General features: G+C 31.0%; 2 protein-coding genes across 4 annotated transcripts in view; both read left to right on the top strand.

Moving 5' to 3' along the window:
- Positions 1-15,293, top strand: part of arhgap11a (Rho GTPase activating protein 11A) — a 1,047,489-nt gene that overhangs the window by 1,010,473 nt on the left and 21,723 nt on the right. The gene's annotated exons all lie outside the window — the stretch shown is intronic.
- Positions 6,585-14,256, top strand: actc1b (actin alpha cardiac muscle 1b). Of its 3 annotated transcripts, none has more exons than XM_087289454.1 (10): positions 6,585-6,621; positions 8,603-8,913; positions 8,974-9,355; positions 9,495-10,660; positions 10,740-10,850; positions 11,132-11,216; positions 12,530-12,691; positions 13,469-13,660; positions 13,743-13,924; positions 14,017-14,256. In XM_087289454.1, exons 4-10 carry the CDS (start codon positions 10,400-10,402, stop codon positions 14,158-14,160), a joined length of 1,137 nt encoding a protein of 378 aa, XP_087145580.1. In that variant the 5' UTR covers positions 6,585-6,621; positions 8,603-8,913; positions 8,974-9,355; positions 9,495-10,399; the 3' UTR covers positions 14,161-14,256.

Below are 15,293 nucleotides of genomic sequence, written 5' to 3'. Positions count from 1 at the left end.
AAAATGAAACAAATAAGACTTTCTCCAGAAGAACAAATACTTTCAGACATACTGTGAACAATTCCTTGCTCTGTTAAACATCATTTGGAAAATACTTAAAAAATAAAAAGTAAAAAAATAAAAAAATTAATTCAAACTTAGTTTATATATTTATCTTCAACTGTTACTATTATTTTTAGTTGGAATTTATTTGTATTCAATAAGTGAGCATTTATTACCTATTGAGTTGATGACAGTTAATATATTTACTAACATGAAAAATAAAAATACTAGCATTTATTATTCATGGTTTTAATGCGTTATTAAAATACAAAATTGTGCTTGTTAACATGAGTTAACATGACCTAAATTGAATGAATTAATAAAATAAGATATAAATAAAATAATTAACAAATAAATAAATAAAGAAAAATAAAATAAAATAATAATAATTAAATTAAAATACAATAAAACTAAACTAAAATACTGTAATAATGTACTTTTCATAAATTCAATAACCAACAGGACTTTATTCTATACACTGACCAATAGTTATATTCTTATCTTCAACTGTTACAAATATATATTTTTTTTAATTTATTTGTATTATTCATTTAAGTGAGCAATTATATTTACTAATATACTATTATATATATTTACTAACACGAAGAATGAAAATACTAGCATTTATTAATCATAGTTCAACATTTACTAATGCATTTTAACATCTAAAATTGTGCTTGTTAACATTAAATAATACACCAAGAGTTAACAAGAACTAACAATGAATGAATGAATGAATTAATTAATAGAATAAATACAATAAAATAAATAAAATAGAATATATTAAAATAAAATCATATAAAATAAAATAAATAATAAAATAAAATAAATAAAATACAATAAAGTAAAAGAATAAAAATAAATGAAATAAAATAAAATTTAAAATAAAATAAATAAATAAAATAGAATTTAAAAGAAAAATAAAAAAATAAATTAATAAATTAAATAAATAAATAAATAAAACAGAATAAAATAAATAAAATAAAAAATAGAATGAAAAAATAATAAAATAGAATAAATAAAAAAATTGAATAAATAAATAAAACAAATAAAACAATAAAATAAATAAATAAAATAGAATAAATAGATAAAATAAAACAGAATAAATTAGAATAAAATAAAACATATAAAATAAATAAAATGAAATAGAATAAAAAAGAATAAGATAAATAAAATAGATAAAACAAATTAAAATAGAACAAAATTAATAAAATAAATAATTAAATTAAAATAGTAAAATAAAATACTATAATAAATGTACTTTTCAAGAATTCAATAACTAATATATTCTTATTGTAAACCCAAAGATCAAATATTTGAACAAGAACTAACAATAAAAAGTATTTTAACTAATTAATGTTACCAAAGAAGAATAAATAAATTCAATAAAGATATAATAAATGTACTGTCCGTTCTTAGTTTGTGTCAGTAAATACTAAGGCCCAGTAGAGATATCTGTCCAGTTCTATTCTGGTTCACTGGTGTGTGTGTGTGTGTGTGTGTGTGTGTGTGTGTGTGTGTGTGTGTGTGTGTGTGTGGGGCATGGACCAGTTTGGAAATGTGTCTCAGAAAGTTGATTTGCGTGCACAAACGTGGCTCGCAGACGTCCATATGTTACCATAGTAAGGAGGATTTCCTAATGGGGTGCTGAGGATCACACACTCACGTTCGTAACACCTGACGAGAAGCATGACCCTACAAGGAGAGAGCTGAGCCAATCAGAGCGCAGCTACTACTGCAGCTCGGGCCAATCAGAGCACAGCTGAGGAGGAGGGGCCAGGCCGCTGTTACCCCTCAGCTGTTAAGCACATTTAGGGTTCGGGTCCACATGCCAGTGCATTGGCCCATTGACATATACAGTATTCCTCCTGGAGAGACAGACGCAGCCTTGGAGATGTTACTAAAACTAGAGTCCGCAAACCCCGGTGACATCTTTAGGCTTCAGCCTGTGTTGACAAAAAGCTGAATAATCAGAATTATATCAAGAGACTGCTGACTATTGCCTAGTAAATCTCATGCTGTGTGTGTGTGTGTGTGTGTGTGTATGTGTGAGTGTGTGTTGGAGACAGTGTTGCTTTTAAAAGTAATGCATTACAATCTTACATTAAACACACACACACAAACACACACACACACACACACACACACACACACACACACACATAACATGCATTACTTTCCTTAAAAGTAATTATATTTAGTTTTTGAAAAGGTTTTTGAAAAATTACTTTTTAAAAGTTGTATAAAACTAATGATTGTATACTTTATAAGTAATATATATTATTTTAAGCCCAGCCAAGATATGTTTTTCCTGAATTTATTTGTATTATTCATTTAAATGAGCAATTATATTTACTAATATACTATTATATATAATTATTAACACGAAGAATGAAAATACTAGCATTTATTAATCATAGTTCAACATTTACTAATGCATTTTAACATCTAAAATTGTGCTTGTTAAAATTAAATAATGCACCAAAAGCTAACAATAACTAACAATGAATGAATGCATAAATAGAATAAATAAAATCTAATAAAATAAAATAAATAAAATAAAAAATTTAAATAAAATAAAAATTTAATAAATAAATAAAATAAAATAAATAAAATAGAATTAATTAAAATAAAATAAATAAAATGAAATAAAAAATAAAAATAAAAATAAATAAAATAAACAAAAAAATTAAATAAAATAAATATAAAAATAAATAATAAATATAAAAATATATATAAAACTAATGAATGTATACTTCATAAGTAATAAATCATTTTAAGCCCAGCCAAGATGAAAAATACAAATTAAACATGCATCACTGTCATTAAAATGAAACTGGAACACATTTACAGGGATTGTGCAGGTCAGATTGAAGACTTTTTAAGACCTTAAGACCATTATGAATGAAATTTCAGACTTAAACGGCGCTAAATGCTAAGGATTTTTTTCTTATGGCCTGGTTGAGCCAGCAGACTGGTGCTATAGACTTCGTGCTATCAAAAAAAATTATAATTTTTTATTAGGCACATCTTAAATTACAAAACAAGCATGCTTTTCAATCGATTGTCTTTAAGGAAAGTCTACAAGTTTAAGAAATTTAGAAGGAAATGTTTGAAAATTAATAATAAACTAAATAGAAATAAATTTACATGGACATGGGAACATTAAGACCCATTTAAAATGATTTAAGACCTACAGGACATTCTTTCAGTGAGTTTAAGACTCATTCATTCATTCATTCATTCATTTTCTTGTTGGCTTAGTCCCTTTATTAATCCGGGGTCTCCACAGCAGAATGAACCCCCAACTTATCCAGCACAATTTTTTACACAGCAGATGCACTTCCAGCCGCAACCCATTTCTGGGAAACACCCATTCACACAGACACTCATACACTACAGACAATTTTAGCCTGCCCAATTCACCTGTACCGCATGTGTTTGGACTGTGGGGGAAACCAGAGCAAAACTTTAGATTTAAAATTTTAATTTTAACTTTTTAAGACCCTTTTAAAGGTTACCTTTAAAAGTAATGTATTACAATCTTACATTGGAAAAAGCTTTAAAATACTCAAATAACACACACTGTCAAAAATGCAGGGTTCCACACAATTCCATCATGTTGTCCCAACACAAATCGATTAAGTTACCTTAACACTCTTAACAAATATATGTGGATTGAATATACAAAAATTGTATTGTCCCAATGAAATCTCAAGAATTGTGTTGTTTCAGCTCTTTTTAAATAAGTAGTTTGAACGAGCAAAAAAAAAATATTTTGAGTGTACATTACTTTTATTAAATAAGTAACATATTTAGTAACTTTTTTGTTGTTTTTAAAAAGTGACTTTTCAAACTTATATATTACAATTTTAAGCCCAGCCGAGATAAAAAACATGCAAATAAAACATGCATTGCTGACATATTTAGTAACCTAAAAAAGCTACTTTTAAAATAAATATATTACAATTTTAAGCACAGCAAAGATGACACATAAAAAGCTTTCCTTTCATTTAAACTTAACTAAGTTACTTTTAAAAAAAAAAAGTTAAAACGTTGCTTTTAAAAGTAATGTATTAATATAGAAAATTAGCAAATAAAAACATGCATTACTTTGTTTATAAAGTAAAACTTTTAGTAACTTTAAAAATTTTTTGTTACTTTTAAAAATAATGTTACAATTTTAAGCACAGCCAAAATGAGAGAGTAATAAATAAAATAAATATACAAAAAAACTTGCATTACTTTCCTTCAAAAGCAACACAGTTTGTTACTTTTACGATCTTAAGCCCAAATTAGATTAAAAGAAAACACAAATAACACACATTCATTTTCCTAAAAAGTAACTAAGTAAAACACGTAGTTCCTTATTTATCTTATTTTTATTTGATAAATGTTGCTTTTAATAGTAATATATTACAATCTTAAACCCAGTCGAGATGAAAAAATCAATAAAATATATTCCTTTCATTAAAAAAGCAACCAAATTTACTTAATTTTTTAGTTTTTAAAACATCACTTTTAAAAGTAATATCCAGGGCCAGACGGAATCTGCGGACGTTTTTTGCTATTTCTGCGGAGAATTTTGGTAAACATCTGCGGAATTCTGCGCGCGCAGATTCCGTGTGGGCCTGGTAATATCTTACCATTTTAAGCTATTTTAAGATTAGGGAAAAAAATTAAATAAAACTACTTTAAAATTACTTTCCTTAAAAAGCAACATATTTATTTAGTTTTTGTTTAACTGGCTCAAGATTGTAATATTTTACTTTTACATGTTTTTTTAAGTACCTAAATGTGTTCAAAAGTAAAGTATGTTATTGTTTTTTTTTTTTTTAATGTTAGCTAAGCTTTAAATTGTAATATATTACTTTTAAAAGTGACTTTTTAAAAATGTAAATAAAAAAGTAACTATAAATGTGTAATGCATGTTATTTCTGTGGGTTTTTAATTTTCATCTCAACTGGGCTTACAATTTTAACATAATAAAAATCAAATCAAATCAAATCAGGCCTTTATTTGTCACATACACTCTTGTATACTGAAATAAACTAAATGTTGAGAAAAATTTAAATACACCAAAATAACGCATACCTTTTTTGTAATTACCTAAGTAAAACATTTAGTTCCTTTTTTAAGTGACTCAAGATTGTAATCTATTAATTGTAAAAGATAAAACTAGTGATCAATCTGACGTGCTTCTATGCAGCCTGTGAGATTAATTGTGATGTTTAATTATTAAACAATTTAAATGGATCAAACATTTCACATGTGCTTATTGTGTCCAACAAAACCAGCAGAAGCACTTAAAAATATTGCATGACAACATGAGTTTTTAATGTAAATTATATATACTTCCTAAACGAAGTTAATCATATTTCTAAAATAATAATGTCATTGAAATATTTAAATAAATGATAAGCTTTAGTTGATTCAACATAAAATTGAAAGCAATAAGGACTTTTTTTTTTTACAGCGGTGAAGCAAAAGCATGTAATAATCATATAATATAATAAATAAATAAATAAATAATGGCTCTTGGTGCAAATATGAACACTTTAAATAAATATAGAATAAATATGATCAATAAGTCATAACGACGTGTTTTATGTTGATTATAATTTAAACATGTTTCTAACGCAAGTTTTAAAAACTGTTTTAAAGTATTATTTTAAGTTATAAGATCAATTTGACTCAACATTTTGTAGTGAAAATATGTTGTGTAAAATTAATATAATATACACTATAAAAATGCAGGGTTCCACACAATACATTAATGTTGTCCCAACACAAATCGATTAAGTTAACAAATATATGTGGATTGAACATAAAAAATTAAGTTGTCCCAATGAAATCTCAAGAATTGTGTTGTTTCAGCTCATTTTAAATAAGTAGTTTTAACAAGTAAAAAATAACATATTTTTGAGTGTGTATATATATATATTACAAAATATAATAATATAAAATGTAAAAGATATAAACCATGCTACATATATTTAAGAGCTATTTTGCACATTACTTTTTTGCAAGCCATTTTAGTGTTTTTTTTACAAATATATATTAGCTAAATATACAATATCTTAAATATACAATTAATCAGACATGCAATTAATGCATTTAACCTACATAAAAATACATGATCAACATATGTTTTATGCTGATTACAACTAAATCAAACGTAATGAAATTAATTTATAAAAGCGATTTAAATATGTCAATATTTTAAGTTAAAATCACTTGAAACCTACTATAAATGAACTTAAATTAAAAAAATCTCCTTTAATTCCAATGCAACAGTGTTGTTTTTTCAGCTGAGGACCCCCGGTGCAGATGGTTGGCCCCCGGCCCGCTATTCTAAGGAAGCCTTTCTTAATTTTAGGGCGGCGCTGCATGCGCTCAGATCAGATTCACGGGTGGAGAGGGTTATTTTCTCTTTTTTATTTTTTCTTGCCTGCTCATATTTGGGCCTGTGTGAACCCCAGGCTCCGCCTCGGCCCCCAGGAGCCGCTCTTATTTAAAGGGGATCCTCGCCTTCAGTCTTCGTCCCAGTGGAAGCATCAGTCTTGTGATAACAACTTGGTGAGTCCTACAGACCAGCGCTCGACTCTAGGCTTTAAATGCATTGATTTCTCTGGATTAGCTACCGGGAGAGTTTTAACTTTGCTTATTAGTCTTGTGCTCGAACTGCTAGGTTTAAAGAGTGTTTTCTCTAATGCATGCATGAAGCGACAGCTGAAAACCAGAAATAGAGCGTTTGTCCTCCTGTTAAACTCTAGCCTTTCTTTGGCATTTGTCAGTCCGAGTCTTCAGCTGCCGGCAGGAGATTGGGTTTCAGTAACACTTGCTGAGCACAAACTACACGTGCTTCCTTCAGATTTAATTCATTATTAATCATTCTAGATTTAAATGATGTTCTTACTCATTGCTGATTATTTTAGCCTTGCGGAGCAGATTAAATGAGCACGTGTTTCATTAAGATTGATTTAAATATAATTAATATTTCACCACTGTAGTTTTAAAATTGCCTTCTAAGTCATGGTTGATTTTTAATAGGTATCGGCTCTAATTAGATTACTATTTTGGTTTTTAAATGTTATTTCTATTTCATTTGTAGGCTCGTTTTTAATGTGATTTTATTAGATTCTAGTTTTAAAATCATCTTTTAGCCTTAATGAGCAGACTGAATGAACATGTTTCATTAAGATTAACTTCATTATAATGAATTATTTAATCATTCTAGTGGGTTATAAATCAGCTCTATTTAAATTAATTGTCGTGTTTATTTCTATTTAATTTTTGATTATTTTTTCAGGGTCGTTTTTATGTGATTTTTTCCCGTTTCTAATTTTAAACTAATTGTTTGATTTTTATATGATTCGACTCTTTTTAAATGAATTGTTTTGCTTTTTTTATTGAGCATATATATATTATACAATTTCAATCAACAATTGTTGTGCTTTTTAAATGTTGTTTCTATTTCATTTCTAGGGTCGATTTTATTCGATTCTAGTTTTAAAATCGTGATTTTTAACTTCTAACCTTACTGAGCAGACTGAATGAACATGTTTCATCAAGATTAACTTCATTATAGTTAATTATTGAATCGTGCTAGTGGTTTATAAATCAGCTCTATTTAAATTAATCATCATCATTATTTCTATTTAATTTTTATTATTTCTTTAGGATTATTTTTATGTGATTTTTTTCACGTTCTAGTTTTAAACTCAATGCTCATTACTGCTCACCCTTGCTGAGCAGTCTTTCGTTAAGATTAAATTAATTAATAACCATTCTAGTTTTAAAACAGTGTCTTAAGGCATAGCTGATATTTTACAAGTTTACTATTTAATATATCTCCTTTCTTTTTTTAGGGTCGATTTCATCTGATTTGATTAATTTTTATTATCTTCACTAAGCTTTTTGTTCTAGGTTTTATTCTCAGTATTATTACTGTTATATTTGAACTGAATTTCTCCTCATAGTTTATTCATTTTATTTATTTATTTTTTGTTTATTCGCTATTTTGTATTTTAGTTTTTAATTAGAAATTTTATTAGAATCGTTTTGAACTAGTTTTTATGCACTCTAACATTAATATTAAATCATAACTATTATTTTTATTATAATTTATTTGTGTTTATCTTTTTGTGTAGCTTTCATGTGTTTTTATTTTAGTTTTATTATGTTTGCATTGAATTTTTTGGACTAGTTTATATAACGATATACAGAAAAGCCATGACAACAAATGTTTTTATAATACCTATTAAGTATAAGCTAATCAGATTTCCACTATTCTGTTCAAAGTTAACATTATTAGCCATTCTGATGGATCATTTGACATTTGTCATATGTCTTTATGAACACTGCTCTTTCAGATGCCACTTTTAAAGCTGTTTTTTACAGTAAATGAACGTTTATTATTATGACATTATTTCCTAAGGCCTCTAGAGTACAGCAGGATGTGGCGTGTGCATTACTGTGTAATTATGCTGACTGTAAATGTGCATTTATAGACTGTCAGCATGTCTGACTGTGCGCTGTTGTGATTTGTCCTGCACAGACCAACCAGAAAACCAACCATGTGTGACGACGAGGAGACTACCGCCCTTGTGTGCGACAATGGCTCTGGCTTGGTCAAGGCTGGATTTGCCGGAGATGACGCTCCCCGTGCTGTCTTCCCCTCCATTGTTGGCAGACCCCGTCACCAGGTGAAAAAAACACTGCAGGATGAACACAAAACAGCCTCAAACACAGCACATACAAGTTATAAAGAGCCTCAAACACAGACAATAATAGCCTCAAACATAGAAAACAGCCTCAAACACATAAAACAGCCTCAAACATAGAAAATAAGAGCCTCAATCATAGAAAGTAATAGCCTCAAACACATAAAATAGCCTCAAACACAGAAAATAAGAGCCTCAATCATAGAAAGTAATAGCCTCAAACACATAAAATAGCCTCAAACACAGAAAATAAGAGCCTCAAACATAGAAAGTAATAGCCTTAAACAAAGAAAAGAGCCTCAAACATAGAAAGTAATAGCCTTAAACAAAAAAGAGCCTAAAACATAGAAAGTAATAGCCTTAAACAAAGACAATAAGAGCCTAAAACACAGACAAAAGCCTGAAACATAGAAAATAATAGCCTCAAACACAGGAAATAGAAGTCTCAAACACAGAAAAAAGCCTCAAACATAGAAAGTTATAGCCTCAAACACATAAAATAGCCTTAAACATAGAAAATAATAGCCTCAAACACAGAAAATAGCTTTAAACACAGAAAATCATAGCCTCAAACACGGAAAATAAGAGCATTAAACATAAAATAATAGCCTCAAACATAACATAGCCTCAAACACAGAAAATAAGGACCTTAAACATAAAATAATAGCCTTAAACACAGAAAATAAGAGCATTAAACATAAAATATTAGCCTCAAAAACAAAATAGCCTCAAACACAGAAAATAAGAACCTTAAACATAAAATAATAGCCTCAAACAAAGAAAATAGCCTTAAACAGAGAAAATAAGAGCCTTAATCACAGACAAGATCCTGAAATATAGAAAATAATAGCCTCAAACACAGAAAAGAGCCTAAAACATAGAACGTTAGAGCCTCAAACACATGATATAGCCTCAAGAATAGAAAATAATAGCCTCAAACACAGAAAAGAGCCTCAAACACAGAAAATAATTGCCTCAAATCCATTAAATAGCCCCAAACACAGAAAATAAACACAGATAAGAGCCTAAAACATAGACAATTTTTGCCTCAAACACAGAAAAGAGCCTCAAACATAGAAAGTTAGAGCCTAAAACACATATAACAGCCTCAAACCCATAAAAATAGCCCCAAAGATAGGAAAGTATAGCCTCAACCCCATAAAATAGGCTCAAACATAAGAAAGTATAGCCTCAAACCCATAAAATAGCCTCAAACACAGAAAATAGAAGCTTCAAACACACAAAATAGCCTCAAACATAGAAACGTGTAGCCTCAAACACAGCACACACTATTATAAAGAGCTTCAAACACAGAAAAGAGCCTGTGACATAGAAGATAATAATTTTAAACACAGAAAAGAGCCTCAAACATTGAAAGTGATAGTTCAAACACAGCTCATACTGCTATAAAGAGGCTATAGGAAAATACATATAAAAATATATATATATTTATATAGTAGTCAATATTTAAAGTGAATCAAAAAAGATGGCCCTAAGACAAGAATGGGTGTTGATCAATAGATTTAGGACAAGTCTGCTGGAAGCTTTCGATCCACTTCAAATGTTGACTGCTGTATACATCAGTGTAACAGAATGGTTGAGTGCTCCAGACTCCCACATGTGCATTCAGCATGTGTTTTTCCACTAGTCTCAAACTGATCTGTCCCTGTAGTTTATCAGTGCTGTCTGTTGTATTATTTCCAAGCTGTCCCGCTGGTAAGAGTGCTGTTTGCTGGTCTCTAACCCCCTTTTCTCTCCATCAGGGTGTGATGGTGGGTATGGGTCAGAAGGACAGCTACGTAGGTGATGAGGCTCAGAGCAAGAGAGGTATCTTGACCCTGAAGTACCCCATTGAGCACGGCATCATCACTAACTGGGACGACATGGAGAAGGTGCGCTCTCACACTCATATTCAGCTTACAGTCATGCGTTCAGCGGGAGTGTGTGTGTAACAGTGATTGTGCTCTGCAGATCTGGCACCACACCTTCTACAATGAGCTGCGTGTGGCCCCTGAGGAGCACCCAACCCTGCTCACTGAAGCCCCCCTCAACCCCAAGGCCAACAGGGAGAAGATGACTCAGGTACACACCAAGCAATTTAGTGTTTAAAAGAAGTCTAATAGACATCTCAGCATATACATCATGGCTAAAACAAGACCTACAGTACAAATCTAATACACTAATAGTCTAAATCTACTTAGACCTCACATGTGTAGTCATTCATTCTAGTCTATTTGATCAATAGTCTGGTTTAGATGTCTAATAGACTTCTTTTAGGCTCCAAAAATGTGTGCTAGCCTTTAAGGCAGACCCCAGAGAGAACACATCTGCAGCTCCTCAAACTCTTACTTCTCTTCCTGCAGATCATGTTTGAGACCTTCAACGTCCCTGCCATGTATGTGGCTATCCAGGCTGTGCTGTCCCTCTACGCTTCCGGCCGTACCACCGGTCAGTCTACACACACTTATACTCATTACACAGTTATTAAGAGCATGGATGATCAACAGAAAACAGAACAAGCAGAAATATAGCAATTAGCTGTAAACATTCCCCTAGTCAATAATCCTATTTAATAGTTAAGAGTCAGAGTTGGTGGAACATTTAAAAAGGTCATTTTTAGATACTAATATTTACCTTCAAGCTACAAATATAACTCTTTAGATATTAATATTTACTTCTAAGGTTTAATATGAACTCTTAAGAGTTTTAATGAACACTTATTGAACACTTAGGGTACTCATAGTTACATACTTTAGATACTCTCATTGTTACTTATATGTACTTTAAGTACTAATATGTACATTTAATCTACAACATGGTCTCTTTAGATATTAATTTTTATATTAATATCTATAATATAGACTATTTAGGTACTAATATTTAATTGTAAGCTGAAATATTAACTCTTTGTGTATTAAATGAACACATTAGGTATTAAATGTATTTTTAAGGTGTCAGTATGGTCCTTAATGTATTAATAATTATTTTAAACTACAGTATTGAGCCTAATATTTACTCTTAAGTACCAATATGGACCCCTTAAACACTAATATTTATTTATACGGACCCTTTAATTGCTAATATTTACTTTTAAGGTACCAATATGGTCTATTTAGGAACTAATATTTAATTATAAGCTGAAATATTGACCCTTTATGTACTAATATTTACTTACAGGAACATTTTACGTATTAAAATGTATATTTAAGGTACCAATATGGCTCCTTAATGTATTAATAATTATTTTAAACTACAGTATTGACCCTATTATTTACTCTTAAGTACCAATATGAACACTTTAAATACTAATATGCATTTATATGGACCCTTTAGGCACTAATATTTACATTTAAGCTATTTTACATATTGTATTTTATTTACTTGTAAGGTATTAATATTTGTAATGATATTTAAATCCAAAAGTGTACCTTTTAACCCCAGTGACCGCTTGCGTACCTTTATTTCTGGAATTTGTTTTAAGGACAGAAGTTCTGCAGCAGAAAGTATATAAACAGACACTGTGCATATGCAATGATTAAGAAATGAGTAAATCACCCATAGAGGATGTTTTAAAATGACCATTCAGACTCTTACACGTATTATAAAGTGTGATTATTGACTGTGGAAGTGTGTGGCAGTGAGTGCATGCTGTGAGATTATGATGTGTGTGTATGGCTCTGACAGCTGTGATCATCACCTGTTGGATTTACACACACACAGACACTGCTGCTCTCTGAAACTCATCCTGTGTCTACCTGCAGGTATTGTGCTGGATGCTGGTGATGGTGTGACCCACAACGTCCCCGTCTATGAGGGTTACGCTCTGCCCCACGCCATCATGCGTCTGGATCTGGCCGGTCGCGATCTGACTGACTACCTGATGAAGATCCTGACTGAGAGAGGCTACTCTTTCGTGACAACAGGTGAGCAAACTAGGGAAAAAAACAGGAGAAACAAAAGCCAGAACACTTATTAAACACACCTGCATTCAAGTGTGCAATTAGTGTACTTAATTTAAACAACAACAAAAAAAATAAGACATCCTACTTAAGATTGCACTTAAGTATACTTACAGAAAAGTCTATATTTATTACTTGACATATAGTTAAAAGTATAATTAAGTACAAAAAATCTGAATAAATTGTAATGCAATTTTAAAACTAATATCTCAAAAAATTAGCTTTCAATTATATTGTTTGGGCGCAATACCAAACATCACCACTAATGATGTTTGTTGACTCCATTTCTGTAGCTAAATAATGGCTTTTATGTAAATAAACTGTGGTAAAATATCTGACAAAAACCTTTCCAACATTCTAAAGTTTGTCATGATTCAATTAAACTTCATTTGTGCATGTAGTGTAGTAAACTCCTGCTAATATATTGACATAAATACAAAATATCAGTGTTTACATCGTCATATATCCATAAATATGTCCACTGTGTGAAACTATTTGTATATAAATTTCGATAAATGTTGTGTTATGAATATTTACTCTTAAACTACGTTAGTTTTACATCACTGTGAGTGTATAATAAAGGACACAACTCTTAAACAGTTTAGTCAATGATGTGTTTCCCGCCAATTTGTTTAACTTTTGCGGTAATTAACGCGCGTTCGCGCCAAAACGGAGATATCATTGTTTGTGTGTTAATGTGTTGGGTGTTGAGCCTAATTGTGCTGAATCTGCCCTCCACAGCTGAGCGTGAGATTGTGCGCGACATCAAGGAGAAGCTTTGCTATGTGGCTCTGGACTTCGAGAACGAGATGGCCACCGCCGCCTCCTCCTCCTCCCTGGAGAAGAGCTACGAGTTGCCCGACGGTCAGGTCATCACCATCGGCAATGAGCGTTTCCGCTGCCCCGAGACCCTGTTCCAGCCTTCCTTCATTGGTGCGTCTCTCTCCCAGGTCTAATAGGCTGGTTATTAAAGCTCATATGAGTCTGAGCATCATCTTGTGTCTCACCTGCACAGGTATGGAGTCTGCTGGCATCCATGAGACCGCCTACAACAGCATCATGAAGTGCGACATTGACATCCGTAAGGATCTGTACGCCAACAACGTCCTCTCCGGCGGTACCACCATGTACCCTGGTATTGCTGACCGTATGCAGAAGGAGATCACCGCTCTGGCCCCCAGCACCATGAAGATCAAGGTGAGCACGATCACAGAGCACTTTTACCAAGCTTTCAGCTTATTCTCACTCACTGAGACACTCACGATGTTCCTCCGCCTCTCCCTCTGTAGATCATTGCTCCCCCTGAGCGTAAGTACTCCGTCTGGATCGGTGGCTCCATCCTGGCTTCTCTGTCCACCTTCCAGCAGATGTGGATCACCAAGCAGGAGTACGACGAGGCAGGTCCATCCATCGTCCACAGGAAGTGCTTCTAAACCAACAGCAATCTCTCAGTCTCAGCCGTACATTTGTACTGTCTCTTTTACTGTATATACATGTCATGTTGTAATAAAAACAGATAAGTGATAAGAGATCGCAGTGTTTTGGGTCTTCTCTTGCATGCATGCATCCATTAAAAAAATAATGCATTAATATATATATATATATATATATATTTAACAGGATTATACACAATGTTATGATGCAAAAGTACCATCAGGATTATCTTTTTTAACAAATAGCAATAAATGGTCCCTTTAGATATTAATATTTAGTTTTAGGAGCCGATTAATATTTACTTATATGGACCCTTTAATATAATATTTACTTTTAAGGTACCAATATAGACTACTTAGGTACTAATATTTAACTATAAGCTGAAACACGGACCCTTGGTGTACTAATAATTACTAAAACGAACCCATTAGGTATTAAATGTATTTTTAAGGTATCAATAAGGCCCCCAATGTAATAATAACTATTTTAAACTACAGTATTAACCCTAATATTTACTCTTAAGTAGCAATATAGACACTTTAAATACTAATATTTACTTTTACAGACCCTTTAAGTGCTAATATTTTCTTTTAAGGTATACCAATATAGACTATTTAGATACTAATATTTAATTATAAGCTGTAGTATGGACCCTTTGTGTACTAATATTTACTTAAATGAACCCATTAGGTATTCAAATGTATTTTTAAGGTATCAATAAGGCCCCTAATGTAATAATAACTATTTTAAACTACAGTATTGACCCTAATATTTACTCTTAAGTACCAATATGGACACTTTAAATACTAATATTTACTTTTACAGACCCTTTAAGTGCTAATATTTGCTTCTAAGGTACCAATATAGACTATTTGGGTGCTAATATTTAATTATAAGCTAAAATATGGCCCCTTTGTCTACTAATATTAACTAAAACAAACCCATTAGCTATTAAAATGTATTTTTAAGGTATCAACATGGCCCCTAAAGTATTAATAATTCTTTTTAAACAACAGTATTGACCCTAATATTCACTCTTAATTGACAATATGTACACTTTAAATACTAACATTTACTTTTACAGACCCTTTAAGTGCTAATATTTGCTTTTAAGGTATACCAATATTGACTA

The sequence above is a fragment of the Danio rerio genome, chromosome 17, assembly GCF_052040795.2.
Source record: "Danio rerio strain M-AB ecotype USA chromosome 17, GRCz13ab, whole genome shotgun sequence".
Taxonomy (NCBI): Eukaryota; Metazoa; Chordata; class Actinopteri; order Cypriniformes; family Danionidae; genus Danio; species Danio rerio.
This window is presented reverse-complemented; position numbering and strand designations above follow the sequence as displayed.